At 36.4% G+C, this 22,832-nt stretch overlaps 1 protein-coding gene across 1 annotated transcript; it reads right to left on the reverse strand.

The window, feature by feature from the left end:
• Nucleotides 1-4,008: 4,008 nt before the first annotated feature.
• Nucleotides 4,009-21,850, reverse strand: LOC121422206. Its single transcript, XM_041617111.1, has 11 exons — nt 21,772-21,850; nt 20,770-20,821; nt 19,451-19,663; nt 14,787-14,897; nt 14,009-14,206; nt 13,173-13,481; nt 12,312-12,551; nt 11,667-11,820; nt 10,489-10,610; nt 8,785-9,752; nt 4,009-4,118 (listed from the first exon to the last, which is right to left on the reverse strand). Exons 1-10 carry the CDS (start codon nt 21,784-21,786, stop codon nt 9,502-9,504), a joined length of 1,665 nt encoding a protein of 554 aa, XP_041473045.1. The 5' UTR covers nt 21,787-21,850; the 3' UTR covers nt 4,009-4,118; nt 8,785-9,501.
• Between the last annotated feature and the right edge of the window lie 982 nt (nt 21,851-22,832).

Below are 22,832 nucleotides of genomic sequence, written 5' to 3' on the forward strand. Positions count from 1 at the left end.
ATCTAACCTTAAAAGCAAGAAATGATGGTGAGTAAGATTATACCGGGATCGAGTCAATACCATACAGATGGCAGTTTCACACACAGGGCATCCATAGACTCATGTGACCGTTAAATATCTGTACCTTCATAATCAATTGCTCTCGGCAGTCATTTCTTTCTCATATAAAATGATATCGATTATGAATATGAGAGGAAGTTGTAATTCCTTCCGCGGTTGTTATAACTATCCTTGGAGGGGTTGTGGAGATACCATACCCTTCGATACAAATGCCCCTCCCCTCAAGTTCTAAAGCTTGCTTACGTCGTCGGCAGTCTGTTGACAAGCCAGCAACAAAACAAAACAGGGCCATCACTCGCACATGAAGCCATCTCTCCCGCACCTTCCGCCATCCCCCACCCCCAGAACCGCGCTTGCATATACACACTGCAGTCGCAATGATGCATAAATAATAACTTATCTCGTTAAGCACTTTCTATCATCAGATATTCAGGCTTGTACTAATCAAGAGATCCTGTTGTGGAAAAAAGAACAAAAATATTGATAGACCTTGGTAAATCATTCATGAGTATATAACCAGAGGTAACAAAACTTCAAGGTCATGGAACACTCCGTATTTATTTTTTTTAATCAGAGATAAATCTAATATATATGAAACGTTTGGCTAATAAATAATAGGACTGATTATATTTCACTTAGCCCAAAGTAAGGCATGACTACAATTAATGGATCCCAATGTCAATGATGTCATAATCTTGCAAGGGTTGTATTAAAATACACTGCAAAACACCTTGTCAATAATCAACAAAAGAATAAACAATATCAATTCTCAAGTTAATTTCATTGAAATATGTTTACTAACTCATGCAAGATTATGACATCATTCGTTTCTGTTAACTCCCGCAGGAACTCAGCAGGACAGCGTTTTGCTGGTAAACGCCAAGTTGGTATATAACCAATTACCTAGGAATCATTTTACGTCTAGGTTAATCAGTCATAGTGACTGTCTTTATAGACGACAGATATTGCTCTCGGGCCTTTTTTATCAAAGCGGATACAAGGGCAGATTGTGGATTCGAACTCACAACCTTGTGATCATGAGTTCAATGCTCTAAACACTGGACCACCGTTTGGCATCTGGATTCATTCATTGCAGCCATGCCATACTTTTGGCACAAATCGAACTTTACACCACGGTAAAAAAATACCTCCTGATTATCAAAGCGTTAACACACACCACATAAAAATAGTATTAAATTATTTGAGAGAAAATATCTATTAGGCCATATACGATAATTATTTGTTCATGAAATACTTTTTTCTTAAATTGGGAATTTATGAGGTGTCAAGCTTTTTTTACTCACATGTCATATATATTTTTAAAAAGTTTACTTAAAAAACTTTTTTGCGAGATAAAGCAATATGCTGCATATGTTACAATTTGATTACTACACTAGCGGGATATGGGGGGGGGGGCACACGTGGCCTAGGTAAAAGTTGTCCTTACCTCTTGTAATAATTTACTTACCCAGTTGCCAATTTACACATGCAGTCTTAGGGATCTCGGTTTTAAAGCAGCTTTGTTTTTGCTTGTCCAATTTCTGTAAAACTTTCACTTATCTGTTTTACGTACTTTCTCCTCTGTCACACAACATTTTATGAAAAATATTGGATTTCCCTTTAATCATAACTATCTAGAATATTGTCTATTACATTAATTGGATACTGGACCAGCAATATCCGTATTTTTTTTCTCTTTTTTGTGCCTTCTTTGTAATGGAAAGGTGACGGATCAGCCAATTTGCTGATTACAGACGTCAGGATGTTACCATCTATATAATGTGATATCAGTACCCCCATTATGACAAATAATCAAGAATCAAATTAATTAGCGAGTAGCTGATCCCGTTTACATCTGGTCAATAATGCGTATTGCATAATTACAATATTATTGCTGTTCATTCAAACAATAATGATGAAGCAGAATTTCATTAGGGTGAGTAGGAAAGCCTTTACAATTAAATTTTACTTTCATCTCAATACTATAATATTCCAGGCTTTAAACGACATTTATCCTCAATACCTAATATTGCTTTTCCAACGTGCTAGTATACTAGCCAATAACATTTTCTCTGGTCCGATGGAAAGCAATAGGGGGTTTTCACAGTAGCGACACGGACTGAGTGTCCTTCCGATTTCACTACCAACGTGTCTCTCTGTAATTTATTTGTATTATGTTCCTTTCTTATATGTTTATTTATATTCTATTTTGTATGTATGCTTATGTGTTTATTGGTAATTTCGTAGCATAAATCAATTTAAATACATTACCTATGTACAAGCACGAACCAATTAATTCATAATAAATAAAATTATGTTTTTAACTTTGATTTTATAGTAATATTCCCCTTTAAAATGGACGTGGGTATAAATCCTACGTATTTATTTTTAAATCAGGAAGGATTTAAAGTCAAATCCCTCGAGATTTAAAACTGATATTTTTTAAGGATTCAAACCAAGTGCAGAGATTCGATTGGTCCATAAAACTACAGTCCTTTTGGATTTACTTAATCCCTGTTATTTCTTCTTGATCATGTTAATAAATTTATTTCAACTCAAGTTTTTAATAAATGCTGTATTTGATAATACCCCCGAGAACATATATGGGTACTTAGAACCCGACTCAGAAAATAATACCCGCAGGATTAGGGTGCCCCACCCCTCCCCCATATCGATAGGTTTGCTTGACTTATAATATGTGCGATAATAAATAAAGATAATAAAGATAACAAATACAAAAAAGACAAGACATTTCAATTCATGGAACGTTTAAACCATAAAGTTTGATTTTTCGAAACAATCAACCACGTAGGCTTAATATTCTATTAGAAATAAAATAAATTGAAATCATACTTGTATGAGAGTACTTTTGATAGACTTATTCAGACATGCTTTTTATATAAATAGTTTTTGTTCGTATGCTCTGAAGCGCCTTGAGCATCTAATTAAGATGGAAAGTGCGCTATACAAATCTCATGTATTATTATTATCAGTATTTTCAAAAGAAAGATTGAAGAGCATGTCAAAGAGAGCTATTTGTATCATAACTGTAATAAATGTATAACATTAATAAAAACACAAGGGACGTCTACATTTGGTCGTTTTTTATTCTCAAACTAAATACCCTGATTGGGGGTCTGCTATAATATCGTAGCTACCCCTATGATGACATGGCATCTGAAGTGTCTTAATACATTAGGAAACTGATGTCAATACGGAAAATTGCTCCCCAAACCCACTCGTAAACGCCCCGGCGGTATAATTCATACATCCGCTGGGAACAATGAGAAAAATATGCCACTTTTTACATTTAAGGGTAAAAGCCCACAATGGAAAAATATTTTCTGGTATGATTTGATTTGAATGGATTTTCATCTTTATTAACACAGACGAAAAAAAAATAATGTTCTTTATTGACACATCATGACTATTTCTGCTCGTTTTGCAGATTTTCAATTCAATCGTGCTCTTTTTGTAATGGCATGATCATAACAAGCATGGTATCACTTTAAAGAGAATCAAATGATCTTTTGAATGGTATCAAATGTGCATTGTCTAAAATTAGAAGTTGGGAGAAATTAATGGTCAAACTCAGATTTTCAATCTTTTTTGAGGGGTTTAGATTACCGTAATCTACAATAAGAATTTTGTCAAATTATCTGTTATACTGAAAGAAATAAAATAAATTTGATTTTATTTTTGTTTCACCTGAATTGCAGAGCGAGACTATTCGTATCGCCTTTCCGATGGCGACGACAGCGGCGTCGTCAACATTGAAATCCTAACCAAGGAAAGTTTTTGACATATCATCCTAACTTAAATTGTATAGAATGTAGTTCATGAAATTTAAATATAAGGTTAATCAATTATTATTAAACATCCTGGTTTCAGGTCACATGATTATGGTCAAAGGTCATTTAAGGTCAATGAACTTTGACCATGTTGGGGGAATCAATATCGAAATCTTAACCAAGGCTAAACTTTTGAAATGTATATGAAGTATATGAACCTAGTTCATGAAACCTGATCATAAGTGTGATAGTGTATCACAAAAGATCCTGCCTATGGAAGCTTAAAAGTGCCACCGAGATGTTGAGATAATTATCTCGGGAAGTCGACATCTTGATAGCAAAAGATAAGATGACGAGATCCTGGATCTCATCATGTCGACATCTTTGAGAAGAGATGATGAGATGACAAGATCCCGGATCTCATCATGTCAACATCTTTTAGAAGAGATGTTGAGATGACAAGATCCCGGATCTCATCATGTTGACATCTTTTAGAAGAGATGATGAGATGACAAGATCCTGGATCTCATCATGTTGACATCTTTTGGAAGAGATGATGAGATGACAAGATCCCGGATCTCATCATGTTGACATCTTGTAGAAGAGATGATGAGATGACGAGATCCTGGATCTCATCATGTTGACATCTTTTGGAAGAGATGATGAGATGACAAGATCCTGGATCTCATCATGTTGACATCTTTTAGAAGAGATGATGAGATGACAAGATCCCGGATCTCATCATGTCAACATCTTTAGAAGAGATGTTGAGATGACAAGATCCCGGATCTCATCATGTTGACATCTTTTAGAAGAGATGATGAGATGACAAGATCCCGGATCTCATCATGTTGACATCTTGTAGAAGAGATGATGAGATGACAAGATCCTGGATCTCATCATGTTGACATCTTTTAGAAGAGATGATGAGATGACAAGATCCCGGATCTCGTCATGTCGACATCTTTTAGATGAGATAATCTGACAAGATGCTTGCACCTGCACGCATTAACACCGACAGGAATTTGGTTGATATTCGATTTTCGATATTCAAACTGTGAAATTGGGTCGATATTCAAACGCGTGTGAATTTGGTTAATTTTCGATATTCAAAATTAGGGGCTTTCAAAGCTAAATAGGGGAGTTTAACAGGTGCAGCACATCTCGGGCAACCATAAATACACTGGTTTGCCCTAGTACGAGGACATTTAGGGGACAAGGTCAGTGAAGAAAAGGGCATGAGATTTTATATTTTTTATTTTTTTCGAGGGACCCCTAGGGATATCCCGACGGCTTAGCCAGGGTAACCACGTATCTTGACTTGTAGAACTCGACTCGGGCAACCAGATAAACACTAGCTTGACCCGGCGCATGCACATTTAGGGGGCTCAAATTAACAAAATTAAAGGGAATAAAGGGCTATTGAGAGCATCTTTTTTAATTTAAAAAAGTATATTTTTCAAGGGGCCCCCAGAGATATCCAACGGCCTAGCCGGGGCAAACAGGCATCCTAACTTGTTGAACGTGACCCGTGCAACCAGATAAACACTAGCTTGATCAGGTGCATGCGCATTTTGAGGGCTAAAATTAACTAAAATAAAGGAATATTGGGCTATATCAAGCATTTTTTATATTAATAAAGTGATTTTTTTAAGTGGCCCCCGAAGATATCCAAACGGCCTATAGCCGGGACAACCAGGTATCCTAACTTGTAGATCTTGACCCGGGCAACCAGATTTGCACTAGCTTCATCTGACGCATGCAAATTTTGGGGGCTCAAATTAACAAAATTAAAGGAATATAGGGCTATTTCAAGCATGGGGAACCACGGTCCTGACTTTTTCCCCATCCCTTGGTACCGCCAATGGGTACAGTAAAAAAACAAGGAAAGAGAAAAAAAGAGAAAGAAGCGAAAGGGGGAAATAGGAAAGAAGGGGGGGGGGGGGGGGAGAAAGGAAAGGGAGAACGGATGGGTTGATCGTATCATTGTATGAACAGGATATTTTATAATCATGCCCCGAGCATAAGGGCGAAGCTCAATGCGTGATAAGGACAAAAAAGAGAGGACACACCATGGCGCACGCAGCAAAAATTTGCTTCATAATAAATCTCAGGCGAGCGAAGTGAGCGAGACAAAAAATCACCTTTAACTTTGAGATTGATTTTGACATGGTATGCAGAAAATGACATCATATTTTTTTTTTGAGGGGGGAGTGCTATGCGGATCGGGTCCGGGGCAATGATGGCACCAAGTTTTTTAACCTAGGAGGAGGAAAAACAAACATTTTGGGGCCGAGGGTGGTGACACACAATTTTTTAAAAATCGAGTGAGGAGCTCGAAAATGTAGTCCCTATACTGAATTGAAAAGGGACCTGTTAAGGATTAGCTGTTTGCATTGATCGGGTCATAAAGATGATATCTCACCAAATAAATAATGCAAGCGCGAAGCGCGAGCTGAAAATTTTTGATATCCGGGATGATACCTGGACGTTCTAAGCACTTTTTGTAATACTAATCATGAACTGAATGGCTATCTAATTAGCTGAAAATATTTCATTTATGAAAATTATGAATACGCAGGATATGTATCTCGCTAAAACGAATAATGAAAACTCTAATAACATATGATTTTTAAGCCCCATGTGAACAGATAATTTACTTATCTCAATCATTAATAACTGCGAGCGTGTAGCGCGAGCAACATTTTGAATGGAGGAAAAAAAATTAAAATTTAAAGAACAAAAAACATTTTTGGAGAATTATGACGTTTACAACACACTTTTTTCTTCAAATTTCGGGGGGAGGGAACTCACTGGGGCCTCCCCATTCGGTGGCGCCACTGGTCTGGGGCGGAGCCCCCGGAACCTCGTGATATTTTTAAATATTGCAGATGGCCAATTTTTTTATCATATCGCGGGTACATACACCACAATTATATTAAGTTCAACGCAGTTGCGGATAATAAACGAAATATGGTAAGGCACGACAACATAGCAAATGTGGAATAATTTGAAAAAGTCGCAAGCGAGCGAAGCGAGCTAGAAAATTTTGGCCTTTTAAAATGATTTTGAAATTAAATTCTAATTATGTGATAGTCGCTTTGGAAATTTAGTCGATCAATCAATCAAGAGCTTTGAAATTAGTCACGCGATATTGTCTAAAAGAGACATTTTCGTTCATGAAAGTTTTATTGGAGGGGTATTACTCCTTGCTGGTTAATTGAATTGAAAGATACATATGCAAAAGAAAATGTCTCATGACAATCATTCAAAGATTAGAGGAGCTTTATACTCATATTTTATATTTTGACAATACGTTTTCTATCGATATACGTCGACATCTTTTCTCCAAGATATGACGATCTACAACAAAAGGTTAAATATATTCATTCGACCCAACCAATTCTCATTTTTTTTAATTTTGTAAACTGATTACAATGAAGAGTATGTGTAATGATTAGACTGATTCTAAAAACAAAGAATGGGCAACCACTAAACATATTTTGTGCAAATAAAAGAAAAATACATGTGTCACTCAGCTTTCGGAATATTTTATTGGCGGAGGAATGAGGACTGAGTATAATAGATTAAGATCTGCTCATGAGATGCTTTACCGAGTTGCCCCCTTAATGTGCATGCACCGGGTCAAGCTAGTCAAGCTTGTGTTTATCTGGTTGCCCGAGTCGAATTCTACAAGTTAGGATACGTGGCTACCATGGCTAGGCCGTCGGGATATCCCTGGGGCCGGCCTCTTGAAAAAATACTTTTTTAGTTAAAAAATGCTCTAAATAGCCCTTTATTCCCTTTAATTTTGTTAATTTGAGCCCCCTAAATGTGCATGCACCGGGTCAAGGTAGTGTTTATCTGGTTGCCCGAGTCGAGTTCAGATACGTGGTTACCCTGGCTAAGCCGTCGGGATATCTCTAGGGGTCCCTCGAAAAAAAAATCAAAAATTAAAAATTTCATGCCCTTTTATTCACTGACCTTGTCCCCTAAATGTCCTCGTAATAGGCCAAGCCAGTGTATTTATGGTTGCCCGAGATGTGCTGCACCTGTTAAACCCCCTATTTAGCTTTGAAAGCCCCTAATTTTGAATATCGAAAATTAACCAAATTCACACGCGTTTGAATATCGAACCAATTTCACAGTTTGAATATCGAAAATCGAATATCAACCAAATTCCTGTCGGTGTTAATGCGTGCAGGTGCAAGCATCTTGTCAGATTATCTCATCTAAAAGATGTCGACATGACGAGATCCGGGATCTTGTCATCTCATCATCTCTTCTAAAAGATGTCGTCATGACGAGATCCGGGATCTTGTCATCTCATCATCTCTTCTACAAGATGTCAACATGATGAGATCCAGGATCTTGTCATCTCATCATCTCTTCTACAAGATGTCAACATGATGAGATCCAGGATCTTGTCATCTCATCATCTCTTCTACAAGATGTCAACATGATGAGATCCAGGATCTTGTCATCTCATCATCTCTTCTAAAAGATGTCAACATGATGAGATCCAGGATCTTGTCATCTCATCATCTCCTCTACAAGATGTCAACATGATGAGATCCAGGATCTTGTCATCTCATCATCTCTTCTACAAGATGTCAACATGATGAGATCCGGGATCTTGTCATCTCATCATCTCTTCCAAAAGATGTCAACATGATGAGATCCAGGATCTTGTCATCTCATCATCTCTTCTAAAAGATGTCAACATGATGAGATCCGGGATCTTGTCATCTCAACATCTCTTCTAAAAGATGTTGACATGATGAGATCTGGGATCTTGTCATCTCATCATCTCTTCTAAAAGATGTTGACATGATGAGATCCAGGATCTCGTCATCTTATCTTTTGCTATCAAGATGTCGACTTCCCGAGATAATTATCTCAACATCTCGGTGGCACTTTTAAGCTTCCATACCTGCCTGAGTTTTAGGTTAATTATCAACGATCTTTGACCATTTCGGGGGTATTTGTGGCAATGTCATTATAACCTTGATCTTATATGGATCTAGTTCATGAAACTTAGACATAAGAACAATTACGTATTCCTGAATATCCAGTGCGAGTTTCAGGTCACATGATCAAGATCGAAAGTCATTTAGGGTCACCGAACTTTGATAATGGATAGGGTATTGGTGGAATTGTCATAATAAATTTTTATGTATTTATATGAATTGTCATCATAACTTTAAAGTTTATGGATGTAGTTCATGAAACTTGGGATATAAGAGTAACCATGTATCCATTAATATCTTGTGCTTGTTTCTTGTCATGACCAAAATCAAAGGTCATTTAGGGTCAATGAACTTTGGCCGTGTCGGGGGTATTGGTTGAATTGGCATCATAACTTAGAAAGTTTATTGATCTACACATGTAGTTCATGGAACATAATTGTAATCAAGCATGAATGATCGTTTTGCAAATGTCTTAGGTCACATGGTCAAAAGTCATGTTGGGTCAGTGGACATAGTATTTCATTATCATTTAAGTGTTTTCTTTTGTGAATATTTGATTAATTGCTGTTCTCAAAGTTAGCACTGCTGCTATATCGAATCACATAATGACGCAGACGAGACTGCCGGAAGCGTTCCACTTGTTGAGAAATCCAGTGCACAAATAAAATCGAATCGCCGGTTTAATATTCTCCAAGATATATTTCACTGACATGAGGGCATCCTATGTGATCGGTAATTTGTCCTTTGTTAACCTGATATATGTTCCCTTGTGACGTGTAGTAGATCTTGCCTTTAAACACCATAAAATCGTCCACATACGCCAGTCCCTCTGACAAAGTAACATTGAGCACCATGTCGTTTCCGGAGAGATCCATTTGCATGACATCGAAGTTCCCATTGAAAATATCTAAGACGAAGAAAACTTGATTTCCTGCGAATTGATAAGTGTATATATATATATATTTGAACCCAAATAGTGATGTGGTTACGTGGACCAGGAATAGTAGAAAATGCATTTATACAAGTTAATTCTTTATGATTGGGCATTTTGTGACGCAGACTGCCTGACTAGCACTGGGAATACGTTAGCCATGAGAGCAGTCTTTCCGATGCAACTTCCCATTTCTAATCTTTATTGAATCGTGGACCACGTTCCATATAGTAAAAGGGGTATTTTTCGGTTTACGAAACAGAAATATTTACTGTTATTGCATTTATTTATCATTTTCAAAGATAAAGACCTATTCTATTAATGTACATGACAGAAGGAAAATATATAAAATTCGGTCGGATAGGGATTGTATCAAAGTCATGATTCAGCAGCTAAAATATCTTCCCAAGATTAGAAGGCGTGTGCATCTACCCCAAAGATTGAATTCTTTAAAGTACTATTATGAAAATGGGTATATATTCAATCAAATTTCTAGGCATAATACAGGACATCACCATGTTTAATATTTGATAATATTGGAACATGGGGCGGAGGGGATGGGGGTGAAGAAAGGTTCAATGACCTGCCATTGGTAAAAATCAAGTAACAAATTATATAACATTTGCCTATAAATATAATATTAGAAGCAAGGAGGTATTGTTATTATTATCAATTCTTTTTTTGGGGGAGGGGGGAGGGGGGCAATTCAGGTTATAATGATTCAAGAGCTACTTACCCACAGAATCAACGGAAAGTCCACGTACTTCCTGAAAGGATAGAGATGAGATAGAAAACAATGTACTGGTTCGCTCCGGGGTTGACTTGTATATCTTCTTTGAGGTTGCCCAGAAGATTGCTCTGTGAAAAGATTGCACACGTATGATCACGGGAGATAATAAAAAGGGTTGAACAAAAGTAAGGAGGTTGGAAGGTGTTCGTTATAGGGCTACATAGGGGGTTGAAACATGTCTAATCTTTTTCTAGTTGGATATCAATACTAGATCTTAAACAAAGCATGACAAATATCTTTTAAAGAGATCGTTACTCATTACCGTGGCGAAGAATTGTTATTTTTTAGGTCTTAGTTTATCAGGCTTATGTTTTTAAAATTATGTTTAAAGGATAAGTCCACCCCAACAAAATGTTGATTTGAATAAAAAGAGAAAACTCCAACAAGCATAACACTGAAAACGTCATCAAAATCAGAGGTAAAATAAGAAAATTACGACATATTTAATTTTCGCTTGATTTCACAAAACAGCTATATGCACATCCTGGTAGGTATGCAAATGAGAAGACTAATGAAGTCATCCACTCACTATTTCTTTAGTATTTTACTATATATAATGTGAAAAATAAAAGTGAAACAACGACTAATTCCCCCCAACATGTGGAATTGGCATTGTTTAATACTATATGATTCAGTCAGGTTGGTACTTATTGTCAAATCTGTAAAAAATGAAATATTGTATAATAAAATTCAAACAATAAAAACAAAAGAAATGGTGGGTGAGGGACGTCGTCTGTCTCATTTACATGTCACTGAGTTGTGAATATCACTGTTTTGTGGAAAAAATAAGTGAAACTTTAAAATGCTATATCTTTCTTATTTCATGCTTGTTCGATTTTTCTCTATTTATTCAAATCAAAATTTATTTCTGGGGTTGACCTTTAATCTATTGCCTATTGTTCAGAGGGAACGACCATAACACATCCACGATTGAAGTTATAACGTGGAGAGAAAACAGGACTACACCATACGACCAAACCATCAGACCCTATTTTCCTACGTGGAGTATATTTATATGAAAATATCAAAGACGGGAAATACCAGAAGCGCTGTAGAAAAAAGGGCCTATGATTGAAATATTGAATATGAATACAAAGGATAATTAATGAATTCGTGAAGCCTACCGGTCTGTAACTGCCATGTATTCTATGTCTCGACTTCCAGTGTGAGTAACATTTAATAGCAATGCAGTACCATCTAAGTTCATAGAAGAGATAGAGTCCTCACAGGAGAGGTAAACCTTCCTTTGCACCAGATCAATGTCAATCCCTTCTGGCTCTGCGAAAAATAATGAAAACAACGCCAGTGATTGCAATAATATGATAACACTCATGAACATGACAACAATAAAGACTTAAAAGAAGAAAGCAGGCGGAAGCGAGAGAGGATGCGCCTTCCACCCGGAACAAAATGCAACAACGTAAACTAAGAAACATGTTGAACAAGCTTATATCTCTTTCAGAATAATTTGGATATAATTCTCGTCATCTAGTGCACCTTTATGATAGAAACTAGATACGTCAATACATTTTGGTAATGTTTGATATGCTCGCCTCCAAGGCAGGAGAAACATGATTTTAATGCTTCTGTAAAGACTATGCAATGTTAATCACTATTTATTTATTCATTCTTTCATCCATTCATTTATGAACTTGTTAATATATTTTCTTATCCATATATTTATTTATGTATTTATTTATTCCTTTATTTATCTATTTGATATATATATATGTATGATGAAATTGATTATGGAATGAATGTTATCTCACCGAAGCAGGTTCCTGTAACATCCCAACAAATCTCATTATTCCCATCAGGCGTCGCACTGCAAATCTCATCTGTGAATCCAGTTCGTAACCAGTACACCCGTCTTTCGTCAGAGTCAAGGGCTATGTCTTCTGGCCACTCGCTCAATAAAGCATTCTCTAAAACTATCGGCGAGTTAGAACCGAGATCAAATATGAGTATGTCTCCGCTACACTCATCAACTCCAATAATTGATGGGGTTCCTAATGTGAGAAAATCAACAATGCATGGAACATTACGCAGTGTTTTTAGAGCCGTGTTCCATGTGCAACAAAGTCCGACAATTATTTAATTCAATATACTCTTTATGCCACTGTTGTCGTAGTCATTCTTTACTCTTCGGTTAAATAGCCAAAATACCATTCTCCAATTACAAGTAACCTCTTTGAAAATATCACGATTTCTTAATTTTGGCGAAAAAAAATTTGCATTTCATTCATACATGAATTTGCTTTTCTGGGGACAGTACGCAAGTAGCTAGGCAACCTAGGCTACAAGATATTCTGCAACATTTGATACTTGTACCAAAACGTCACAACTTTCGGCTTTAAAGGTGCTTAATGGGAGATTGTTCTTGGAAACAGTAACAGTTTAAAAATGTTGAAACTTTATTTGAAGTTAGAAAAAATCATTATAAATGAATGTATTTCATTTCAGGGTGTTCATTGATTATTGTTATTCTGAAAATCTACAATCGGAAAGTAAAACAAAAATAGATACTGAAGTAAAATAATGCGAATTTTAACAGTAGATAATTCATGAAAGGTCAAAGTTGTACTTCGCGAAGATACAAACGTTTAGATAGGTGAAAATTATCAATAAACCTGAATTCGTTGTTCCCGGCTCCGTAGTGGTAGCCGAAGATTCCGGTTTCGCAGTCGTTTGCCCGACGTTCGTTTCTTCACCTTCATGCGCTCCTGTTGTAGAGTAACCCGTCGTCATGGTCGTTGTTGTTCTATTCATCGGCGTCATCATGTTCGATGTGGTACGCGGCGTGGACATTGGAGACGGACTGTTTTCGCTCGTAGTAGACATTATTGGATGGTGAGTGGTGGTCACTTGAGGGGATGTGGAGGTTACAGTAGAAGGGTTAGATGATACATCCAAGTTTGTCGAATAACTAGTTTGTTGATCTGCCGTTGACAATTAGTGTTGTTGAAAGTAAAAAAAAAGTATTCAATTTTATTGTCATTACTACGCACTGCTCACATGGCGCTAAAAGGAAGGTGGACATGTTAACGTGGCGGAAAATAGGTCTCCCGTCTTTCAAAGAGTTGTGATTGATCCAATCAATCGTAACTCTATGGAATTCCATCAGTGTCATAAATTTTTCTACAGGAAATTTGCACAATGTCCTTTGTAAACAAAGAGAAGCACAGTGAATCATTAAAAAAATAATTAATGCATGAATATACATCATAGCTATAAAATATTAATCAATCGCAACTCTATGTAAGACGGGGCCCAGATATCATGTTAACTACGTTACGTCCATAACAGTTTTCGCTACGCCCTCAGAACGCTGTAGCGTTCCCTCTGCGTCATGGCAATTTTCTTTCACACAGCGAGAACTGCATGGATGGTATTGACGTTACTGATTAATGTTGATGTAGAGGAGGTATAAAACTTTAAAAAAAATGAGAACGTCTCTATCAAATACCTAGCTCTGTTGTAACTGAGTGCAAGACGTGACCTTCTGTTGATGTTGCTTCTGTCGTCATCTGAGGATCATCTGATGACTGTGTAGATCCAGAGGTCCATGAAGAGGAAGGGTCTGGGTTTAAAGTAGTCGTGGACTGAGGATCTAAAGATCCTTCCGGCGAGGAATTTTCTCTAATTTCAGGCAGTTGAGTCATGGCTGTCAAAACACAAACTAACATGGTATTAACTGATCGAACTTTACCGTATTTCTTCAAGAATGATCTTCATCTGCAATAGGATCTTGACGTGGTAATGTCCTTGGATCGTAAATAACCATTATCATTGTGCTCAGTAATTCAAGCGTAACACGAGAATGTAACGGAAATATTTTGGCGTAAACAATAATTGTAGATGTAGTAATCTGAAAAATTTGCACTCTAAATTATATAGTGTTAATTTTAGAAACTTGTGTAGTAGTGCTAAATATACCTCGTCAATTGCCGATTTTAGTGCTAGAAACAACGCGTGCATGGTGTGCCACATTGAGCATACATGCAAGGTATTGTAGCACCCTTTAAGTTGCGAAAAACAGCCATTAACGTGCAGTCACTCTACAAACTTTTTACATTTAGCACATCATTCTATCAATGTTAAGGCCATCCTAACAGTCTTAAGATTAAGGATTAGAAAATAAACATGCATACATTTATTTAATTAAAGTCAGCCTTAATCATAATGACCAAATGTAGACCTGTGATGAGGAATATGATCGCATCACACTGATTCTATTGACTTACCGTCCATACTATATTCGCAATTCGTTCCGGTGTATTCCGTCGGGCAGTGGCACTTATAACCATCTAGAGTTTCTTCACACCATCCTATTCCACAGGAATTCACACCACAGTCTGCCAAAAAAATCAGAGATTTTTGACAGAAAGAAATATTTCGAATGAGTTTCATAATTAGCTTATGATTTACCATTACCTGCTGTATGTACATTTTCGTTGAACTGTTGGCAACCTTTTTATTCTTATGACCACGGCCCCGTCTTATAAAGAGTTACGATTGATTTCAAATATATGGAAATCCATTAATGTCGTACTTTTTTCTTCAGGAAAGTTTCTCAATATCCTTTGAAAACAAAGAGAAGCATACTTTGTCAACAGTGAATGCATGATTATACGTCATTTCTAGAAATATATTTTGAACGTCAATCATGATTGTATTGGTTACACTTCGTAATTCCGAAGCTTCGTAATTCCGAAGGTTCTTTATTCCGAAGGTTCGTAATTCCGAAACACGTAAATTGCCTATACCTCGATGTTCGTTAATCCGAAAACGAAAAAGGGTTCGTTAATCCGAACATTTGTGGCGTAATTCCGACGATTCGTTATTCCGAAGGTTCGATAATCCGAAAACGAAATAAGGTTCGTTGTTCCGAAGGCTCGTTAATCCGAAAACGAAATAAGGTTCGTTGTTCCGAAGGTTCGTTAATCCGAAAACGGAAAAAGGTTCGTTATTCCGAAGGTTCGTTGATCCGAAAACGAAATAAGGTTCGTTTTTCCGAAGGTTCGTTAATCCGAAAACAGAATAAGGTTCGTTTTTCCGAAGGTTCGTTAATCCGAAAACGAAATAAGGTTCGTTAATCCGAAAACAAAATAAGGTTCGTTAATCCGAAAACAAAATAAGGTTCGTTAATCCGAAAACAAAATAAGGTTCGTTAATCCGAAAAATGAAAACCGGGAAAGCAGAGTCAGAGGCAAGGGGAGGGGGGCGGGGGACACTGTTGCCATTTAATTATCATATGAGGATGGGAAGGCAAGGGCGGCCGAACGAATTTTCGTTGGGGGTAAAGCCAAAAAATGAAACTCATACGTCAAAATGGGCACTTTGGTGATATTTTCACCTTAAGATTATCATTTGCTTGAAGTCATTGTGTGTTTGATAGTGATTAAGTAGAGAAAAACTTTTTTGAAGTGACTTCTTATTATGGCAAAATGTATATTTAGGCTTTATTTTTCGGGAGAGAATATAATGAGCGAGCGGCTTGGTAAAACAAATTCAAAGGTGAAGTTGTATAACGTTTTTTGTGGTCAATTATTCTTAAAATGGCATTATTGCGAGGTGTTGCGAGCGTGAATCACAAGCTAAAACTTTAGGTTATTTAAATAAAAAATGAAAATTAGTTTTTAAAAATCCGAGCAGATTTCTGCTGTCATTAAAAAGATGTGCATCTAACTAAAGAATTAACACGAGCGCAAAACGCAAGCTTAAACATACTGACCAGAAAAGGAACCTGTTAAAAAAGCATTTAGTGACCTCTTTAGGATGCATATTTCACCAATCGAATGAGAGTGCGAAGCGCAAGCTGAAAATTTTCAATATTCCAGCCTGAAAACTTAACTTAACTTGTATACTTTAAAAAGAGTATTTTATTTCGAAAAAAGCATGAAAAACGGCATATTTATTTTTGAATAAGGAACTTTCCCATTTTGGAAAATATTAATTCCCCTGATTTTTATTTCATTTTTGATGCCCCCTGCCTCCCTCCCGGCGGATCCAACTTTCGTCAAATAGAGGGGGGGGGGGCAATTTGTTTTAGCCATATTTTCCTTGATCGGCAGTTTAAAGTTGATTTTTTTTTGTTTCTTTGAAAGGGTAGTCCTAACAGTCAATAATTAGCTTTATCCTTATAAAATAAATATGTAATAACATGATAAACCCTTTTTAAATAATGCGAGCGCGAGCTATATATTTTTGTTAATATGATGGGCAATATGTTTGTGATCTTCAAAGCGAGATGCCTATGTAACTAAATTTAGATAATAACTGCTAGCAAGAAGCGCGAACAGAATTTTTAAATATATAAGCTCTGACCTGATCTAAAGGGGACATTTTAAGAACTTTTTGCAGTTTAATAGCCGTGAAGACGATGCGTGTTTTAACCAATGGCGGCGGAACGTTTTTTTTTTTTTGGGGGGGGGCAAAGCAAAAAAAGGGGCCAATAGGGGCAATTTGGTGCAAACGGATATTTTCACCATTAGATTATCATCTGTGTAAAGAGGTTGTGTGTTTTGTAGTAACTAAATTGAGCACAATTTTTTAAGTGATCACTAAAGTTATATATTTACGTTTCATTTCTGCGAGCGTAGAGAGCAAGCGGTTTGGGGGAAAAAGTCAAATCTGAAGATGTCAATTCATCTTTTTGGTCAATTACTGTTAAAAGGGCATCCTTGTGAGATGTTGCTAGCGAATCACGTGCTCAAACTTTTGGAAATTTCATGTGGGCCTAGAATGATAATATTGATATAGATATCATTTACCCAGGGAAGCCACTTCAGTTCTGAAAACTATTCTCCCAGCTATTATTATTTTTTTACAAGAATGCTTAGAACACGTAGAATGTCCAGTTTTCAGGTTGGAAAATCGGAAAAATTTGGCTCACGTTTTTCGCCCGCATCAATTATGTTTTTATTGAGCAACTCATTCTATTCCTGGTTACAAAAAAGAAGTATGAAATGTCCAGTTTTCAGGTTGGAATATCACAAATTTTAAGCTTGCGGTTCGCGCTCTCATTAATTAGTTCGTGAGATATACATTCTATTCATGAGTCACTAAATGCAGTCCTTAAAAGATTACTTTCTGAAGCCTGTTGCATAAAACTTTTTACCTGAGAAAACTCTGGTAAAAACTGAAAACTAAGGTTAGTCTGATTTCCGCCATTGACTTTAGCACAGGGCAAAAACTCCTGTAAAAACAACCTGAGTTTTTTCAGGTAAAAAGTTTCATGGAACGGGCCCCAGGTCAGTATATAAACAAATTACAGCTCGCCCTCGCATTAATTCTTTAGAAAGATACACATCTTTCTCACGATTACAAAAAAATGCTCCGAATGCTCACTTCACGTCTTGTTACATGACTAGTTTCAGCTTGCGATTCGCGCTTACAACATCTCACAAGTATCATTATTAGTATTATTTTTATTACCAGCAGAAGCTGTTATTAAAAATGACATCCCCTCCAATACAAATCCTATTATCTAGAGGTTGCTCGCACGCTTCCAACACACTTGATCCCCTGCATCTTTAATTAAACCATTTGCTTATAGGCAGCAATTGCTCAGATAAAATCGAAATTAGCCTATGCTTGATCAGGGCACCATTCTTAATGAAATACATGCTTTGGCCCAACACACGCATGTATCATCGATCGTTATTACTATCATTGCATAATATCGTGTAATCTTGTAATGACAACATCGTTTTTGTTACCAAAATGAATTATTTTCATTTTCGGAAATACGAACCTTATTTAATTTTCGGATTAACGAACCTTATTTCGTTTTCGGATTAACGAACCTTATTTCGTTTTCGGATTAACGAACCTTCGGAATTACGAACCCTATTTCGTTTTCGGATTAACGAACCTTCGGAATTACGAACCTTATTTTGTTTTCGAATTAACGAACCTTCGGAATTACGAACCTTATTTCGTTTTCGGATTAACGAACCTTCGGAATTACGAACCTTATTTCGTTTTCGGATTAACGAACCTTCGGAATTACGAACCTTATTTCGTTTTCGGATTGACGAACCTTCGGAATTACGAACCTTCGGAAATACGAACCTTCGGAATAACCGAACCTTCGGAATTACGAAGCTTCGGAATTACGAATGTATGCGGTATTTTAGATGTTGATGTTGCTGGCCTTTCATAGTCGCGATTGATCGTATTAATTGCAACTCTTTGTAAAATGGAACTCAAATCTCTCCATTTAGAAAAGTAAACTATAATCTCTAAGGGGGAAGTTTCAAGAAAATATCGTTTGCAAATTTCAGTAGTGAATTTACAGGTTAAAGATCAATTTTATCTAAAACAAATAAATGTGTTGATGCAAGAAGAAGACCAGCGATCGGTTGCAAATTTACTATTAATTGATAGACTTATGATTGATTATGGGACCTAAATTAACTAGCAATCGATTGGAAGTTTCATGCAACACCCCACAAGCGTCACCTTTGCCTGGGAGGCGAAAAGCGAACTGAACCACTGTGACCCCCAGGTCTCTCCTCCCGATATAACTGATTGGGGGAATGCAGGTGGACCACTACACCGGGGTTTCCCCCTACTCTTATACGAATAGTGCAATGGATTCTTAACGTGCAAAGGTGGTGACTCTTCTCTAGTACACGGGGCCTACATTTAACGTCCTATCCAAGGGACGGAGTGTTTTCCGTTGTAACATAGCCTGCATCTATGAAACATGGGAGAGACGTTTACACACAACGCGCTGGCTTCCGTCATCCGTCCGGGGTGGACTCGAACCCACGATCTTTGGTTCGACGGGCAGAGGCGTTACCGACTGAGCCAACACCGCTCTCAAACTAATGTTGTTATGAAAGGCTTTTGACAAAAGATTCCGAATGTTATAAAAAATGATTGCTGGAATGCCACATACCTGGTACACGGCATATCTGAATGCCCGTCACAACTAGATCTTCACATCCTGACACAGGAAACACGCGTCTGATAAACTTCGGAACGGTTTCCACGACGGTCCCATCGAATTGTGTCTTGAGGGGACAATGGTGCAACCTCGGAACAGTGTAGTTGATGGTCCTTCCGGAGTTTGGATCTGGGATGCACTTGCTCCCAGAAGATAGATTTGGCACTAGGGAGTGGAAGAAATGTAAATGTAATTAAACAATGTATTTAACGAATTGATAGATAACGATGTCAAATGATGATAATGAAAATAAATAACAGGATTACAACGATAATGATGATTCTAACAGTTTTGATAATAACAATAATGTTATTGCCCTTCAGTATACAATTAATAAAAAGCTTTAAAATGTTCATTTTCTCTATTAAATCACATCAGCTTTATACATCATGTACAATGTAAGCATTTGGGAAGTAGAACTACTTATTGTAATTTTAAATTGTAAAGTGCTTAAAGTATGCTCAAGTAGAAAAGTCTAAAATATATGCATATAATTATATAATATCATATATATATTATATATATAATGATAGTAGTACTAACAAAGACGAAAAGACGAAACAAATATAACGACAATGCTGAAAATAACGAGAATCTAAACAATAATATAGGCATTATAGCGTATAAAAAATAAGTTATAATGATGACGATAATAATGGAGCGCAAAACGCGAAAAATGGCCTATTGTATATTTTCCTTCCACGTTTTAATTTTGTAAAGGAAATGGATAGGATAAAATCTGTGAAAATAGCCACGCGAATTATCAAAGTAACTTAGTAAGAAATACAAGGGAACTACACAAAAAACACACACGGTCATTTAAAGCTTGAAAAGAAGTTTGAATTCGGAGCAACACAATATATATATATATATATATATATACAATGGGAGAGAAAAAGAAAATGAGAGTGATGAAAGGAAGAGAGACATAAGATAAATATATTGATTTGATATCTAATTATCTAGTGCACATGCAAAGAGTATTATCACAATTTGCATCGTTCCAACAGAATTAATAATGTTACATATTCAATGGCCTTCACGCATTTGATTCTCTCATTGAGCTAGAGTTATTTGAATCAATCTCAATTAATTGCCTTTATCATATTCTTTACAATTTGTTTTAAAAATAAATCAACAGTCTGCTGTCATTATTGAGCAGAGCAAAGATGTTTTCAGGAGAGGCCGATCAACCGAGAATATATTGACTGCCATTATAATGACCACAAGTAATTATTACCGAAATTAAAGAATGTTTTTGTTGTATTTACCCGTTACCATGGTGAGGAGGGTCACTAGCGCCCAACAGCGTAGTCCTGTTTTCTGAATCAACAAAATAAATAGAATATCAATAAATTATTCTGATTGTGGCATTTTTTTCAAATCATATCATGATGGAAATGGAGTAAAGCATTCCCGTGATATAGTAAAACAAATGTCATTGGACTCTTAATCAAAATACAGCATGATATCTTTATGAAATAAAATGTATGTAAAATAAAACCATCTTCATTGTAATCTACGGATATTCCATCCACAGTAAAAAAAAATTAATTTTAACCTCTTCGATTGAATTTTAACCACTCATTCCAGTCCTCTGTACCAGTCTAACCCATCATTTCATTATCAGTAACTGTAAGTTACCAATAATTACAGTGACTAACAGTTATCATTGTATAATCGAGATTTTCTACAATGTCAATATAAAATTCCCTCTTTGCACCAATACGTCCTATTCACGTTTTAATCGTTGTATAGGCATATACCTTTTTATGCAAGATTTTATGCTTGATTCATTTTCAACACTTTGCCTAAATTAATGTTTTGTTCCCTTATTACATATATGAAAGTGCACATCTCTAAAACAATTACATTTCTGACAGTACAGTCATGGGTATGATTAGCAGAAATCAAAAGAAGAAAAAGAAAACAATATAAAATCCCCGTTGAGTTTATCAGTCCAAAACATCGTATTATTAGCATTAAACGTTTACAAAGCTGGTATTTCATATGTAATGAAAACGATCGGATTAAAGTTCCGTAATGCAAACAGAGTACTACGTGCTCTTAAACATCACAAATCTAATGTAAATACCACTGATACGGATAGAAGTGACATTAATATATCTAAGCAAGCGAAAAAAACATTAGTCAATAACAATCAGATGAGTATATGCTCAATCTATTATCGCAATAATGCAGAAAACCGACCAAAAATATAAAGCTAAACCAAAATTTATATAAGAATCTTAATTGGTAAAGAGGGAACTCACCATGTAAACATTCATCTTGAGGTCTCCAGTGCTTCTGAATTGATTTGCATATACTGATCTACTTACTACTGCGGTCTTTAAAAATTATAGAATTGAGCAATTATTGGAAGATAATGACTATAAGATTTAAGAGGTCTGGAAGACACAAGGTCATGATATCCCACGCTTCTTTATAAAAATGGTAATTTCCGGAGCTCGGAGTTCGGCATTTTATTAGAAAAAAGCTTGCAACAATTGGCAGTGGATATTTTTAAATGTATATTGGAGAATATAAAGGTACGTGACTCAATTAGTCTAGTAAGGATGAATAAAGTGAAGGAGGCGGGAAAATGGAAATATAAAGGACGAGTGTGAAAGGGGCTGAAGATGAAGGTGAAGAAAAACAAGGGAGGAGGAAAAAATATAAAGGAAAAGATGGAGAAGAGAAAGTAATATAAACAAGAAAAATAAAATACTCAACAGGGGAGCGTTTCATGAAAGGACTTGTCGGACGTTTTATCCGACACTCCCATTTTATCCGACAGTTACTATAGTAACAGTGCCTCCCAGCCAATCAGAATCAAGGAAAGATGTCAGATCTGACAACTTGTCAGACAAAAATGTTGATGAAACGGTCCCCTGATTTTTTGTTAAAACAGAAACAGGTATCTCCCGAGGATTGCTGACTATTAGGGATTTCACATCAGTTATGTCATAGGACAATGTCTGTATTATTTCATTTAATATCTAAAACGATTAATGGATCAATACAGAATGCGTTGAAAACTCGTAAATAGATGTAGTACCGATTGATCGAACAGCGATCTAAATTAACATCACTAATGACCGATTGAGGGGGAAAACGGGAAGAGGGAGAGAGGAGTGTTAGGAGGGGAGGGAGAGATAGGGGATTACATAAAGCAGAAGGAATGTATAGAGAGCATATAAGTATATAAGACATAGAGCGATTTCAAATTAGACGTTTAGAGAGAGAAAAGGAGGGTGGAGAGAGAGGGGGAATGAAAAATGGCATGTAGGACTCAATAAGCTATTTGGCTCCACAACAATTACTGTCTGTATAA

Source organism: Lytechinus variegatus, chromosome 10, assembly GCF_018143015.1.
Source record: "Lytechinus variegatus isolate NC3 chromosome 10, Lvar_3.0, whole genome shotgun sequence".
In the NCBI taxonomy this organism is placed as follows: Eukaryota; Metazoa; Echinodermata; class Echinoidea; order Temnopleuroida; family Toxopneustidae; genus Lytechinus; species Lytechinus variegatus.

Bases quoted from the DNA above. Each gene is read 5' to 3' on its own strand.
- LOC121422206 (XM_041617111.1), bottom strand. The intron at 19,664-20,769 runs GTAAATACAACA...TCCACTCCCTAG, and splicing joins CCTCCTCACCATGGTAACGG to TGCCAAATCTATCTTCTGGG. The intron at 14,898-19,450 runs GTATGTGGCATT...TTTTTTTGGCAG, and splicing joins TCAGATATGCCGTGTACCAG to ACTGTGGTGTGAATTCCTGT.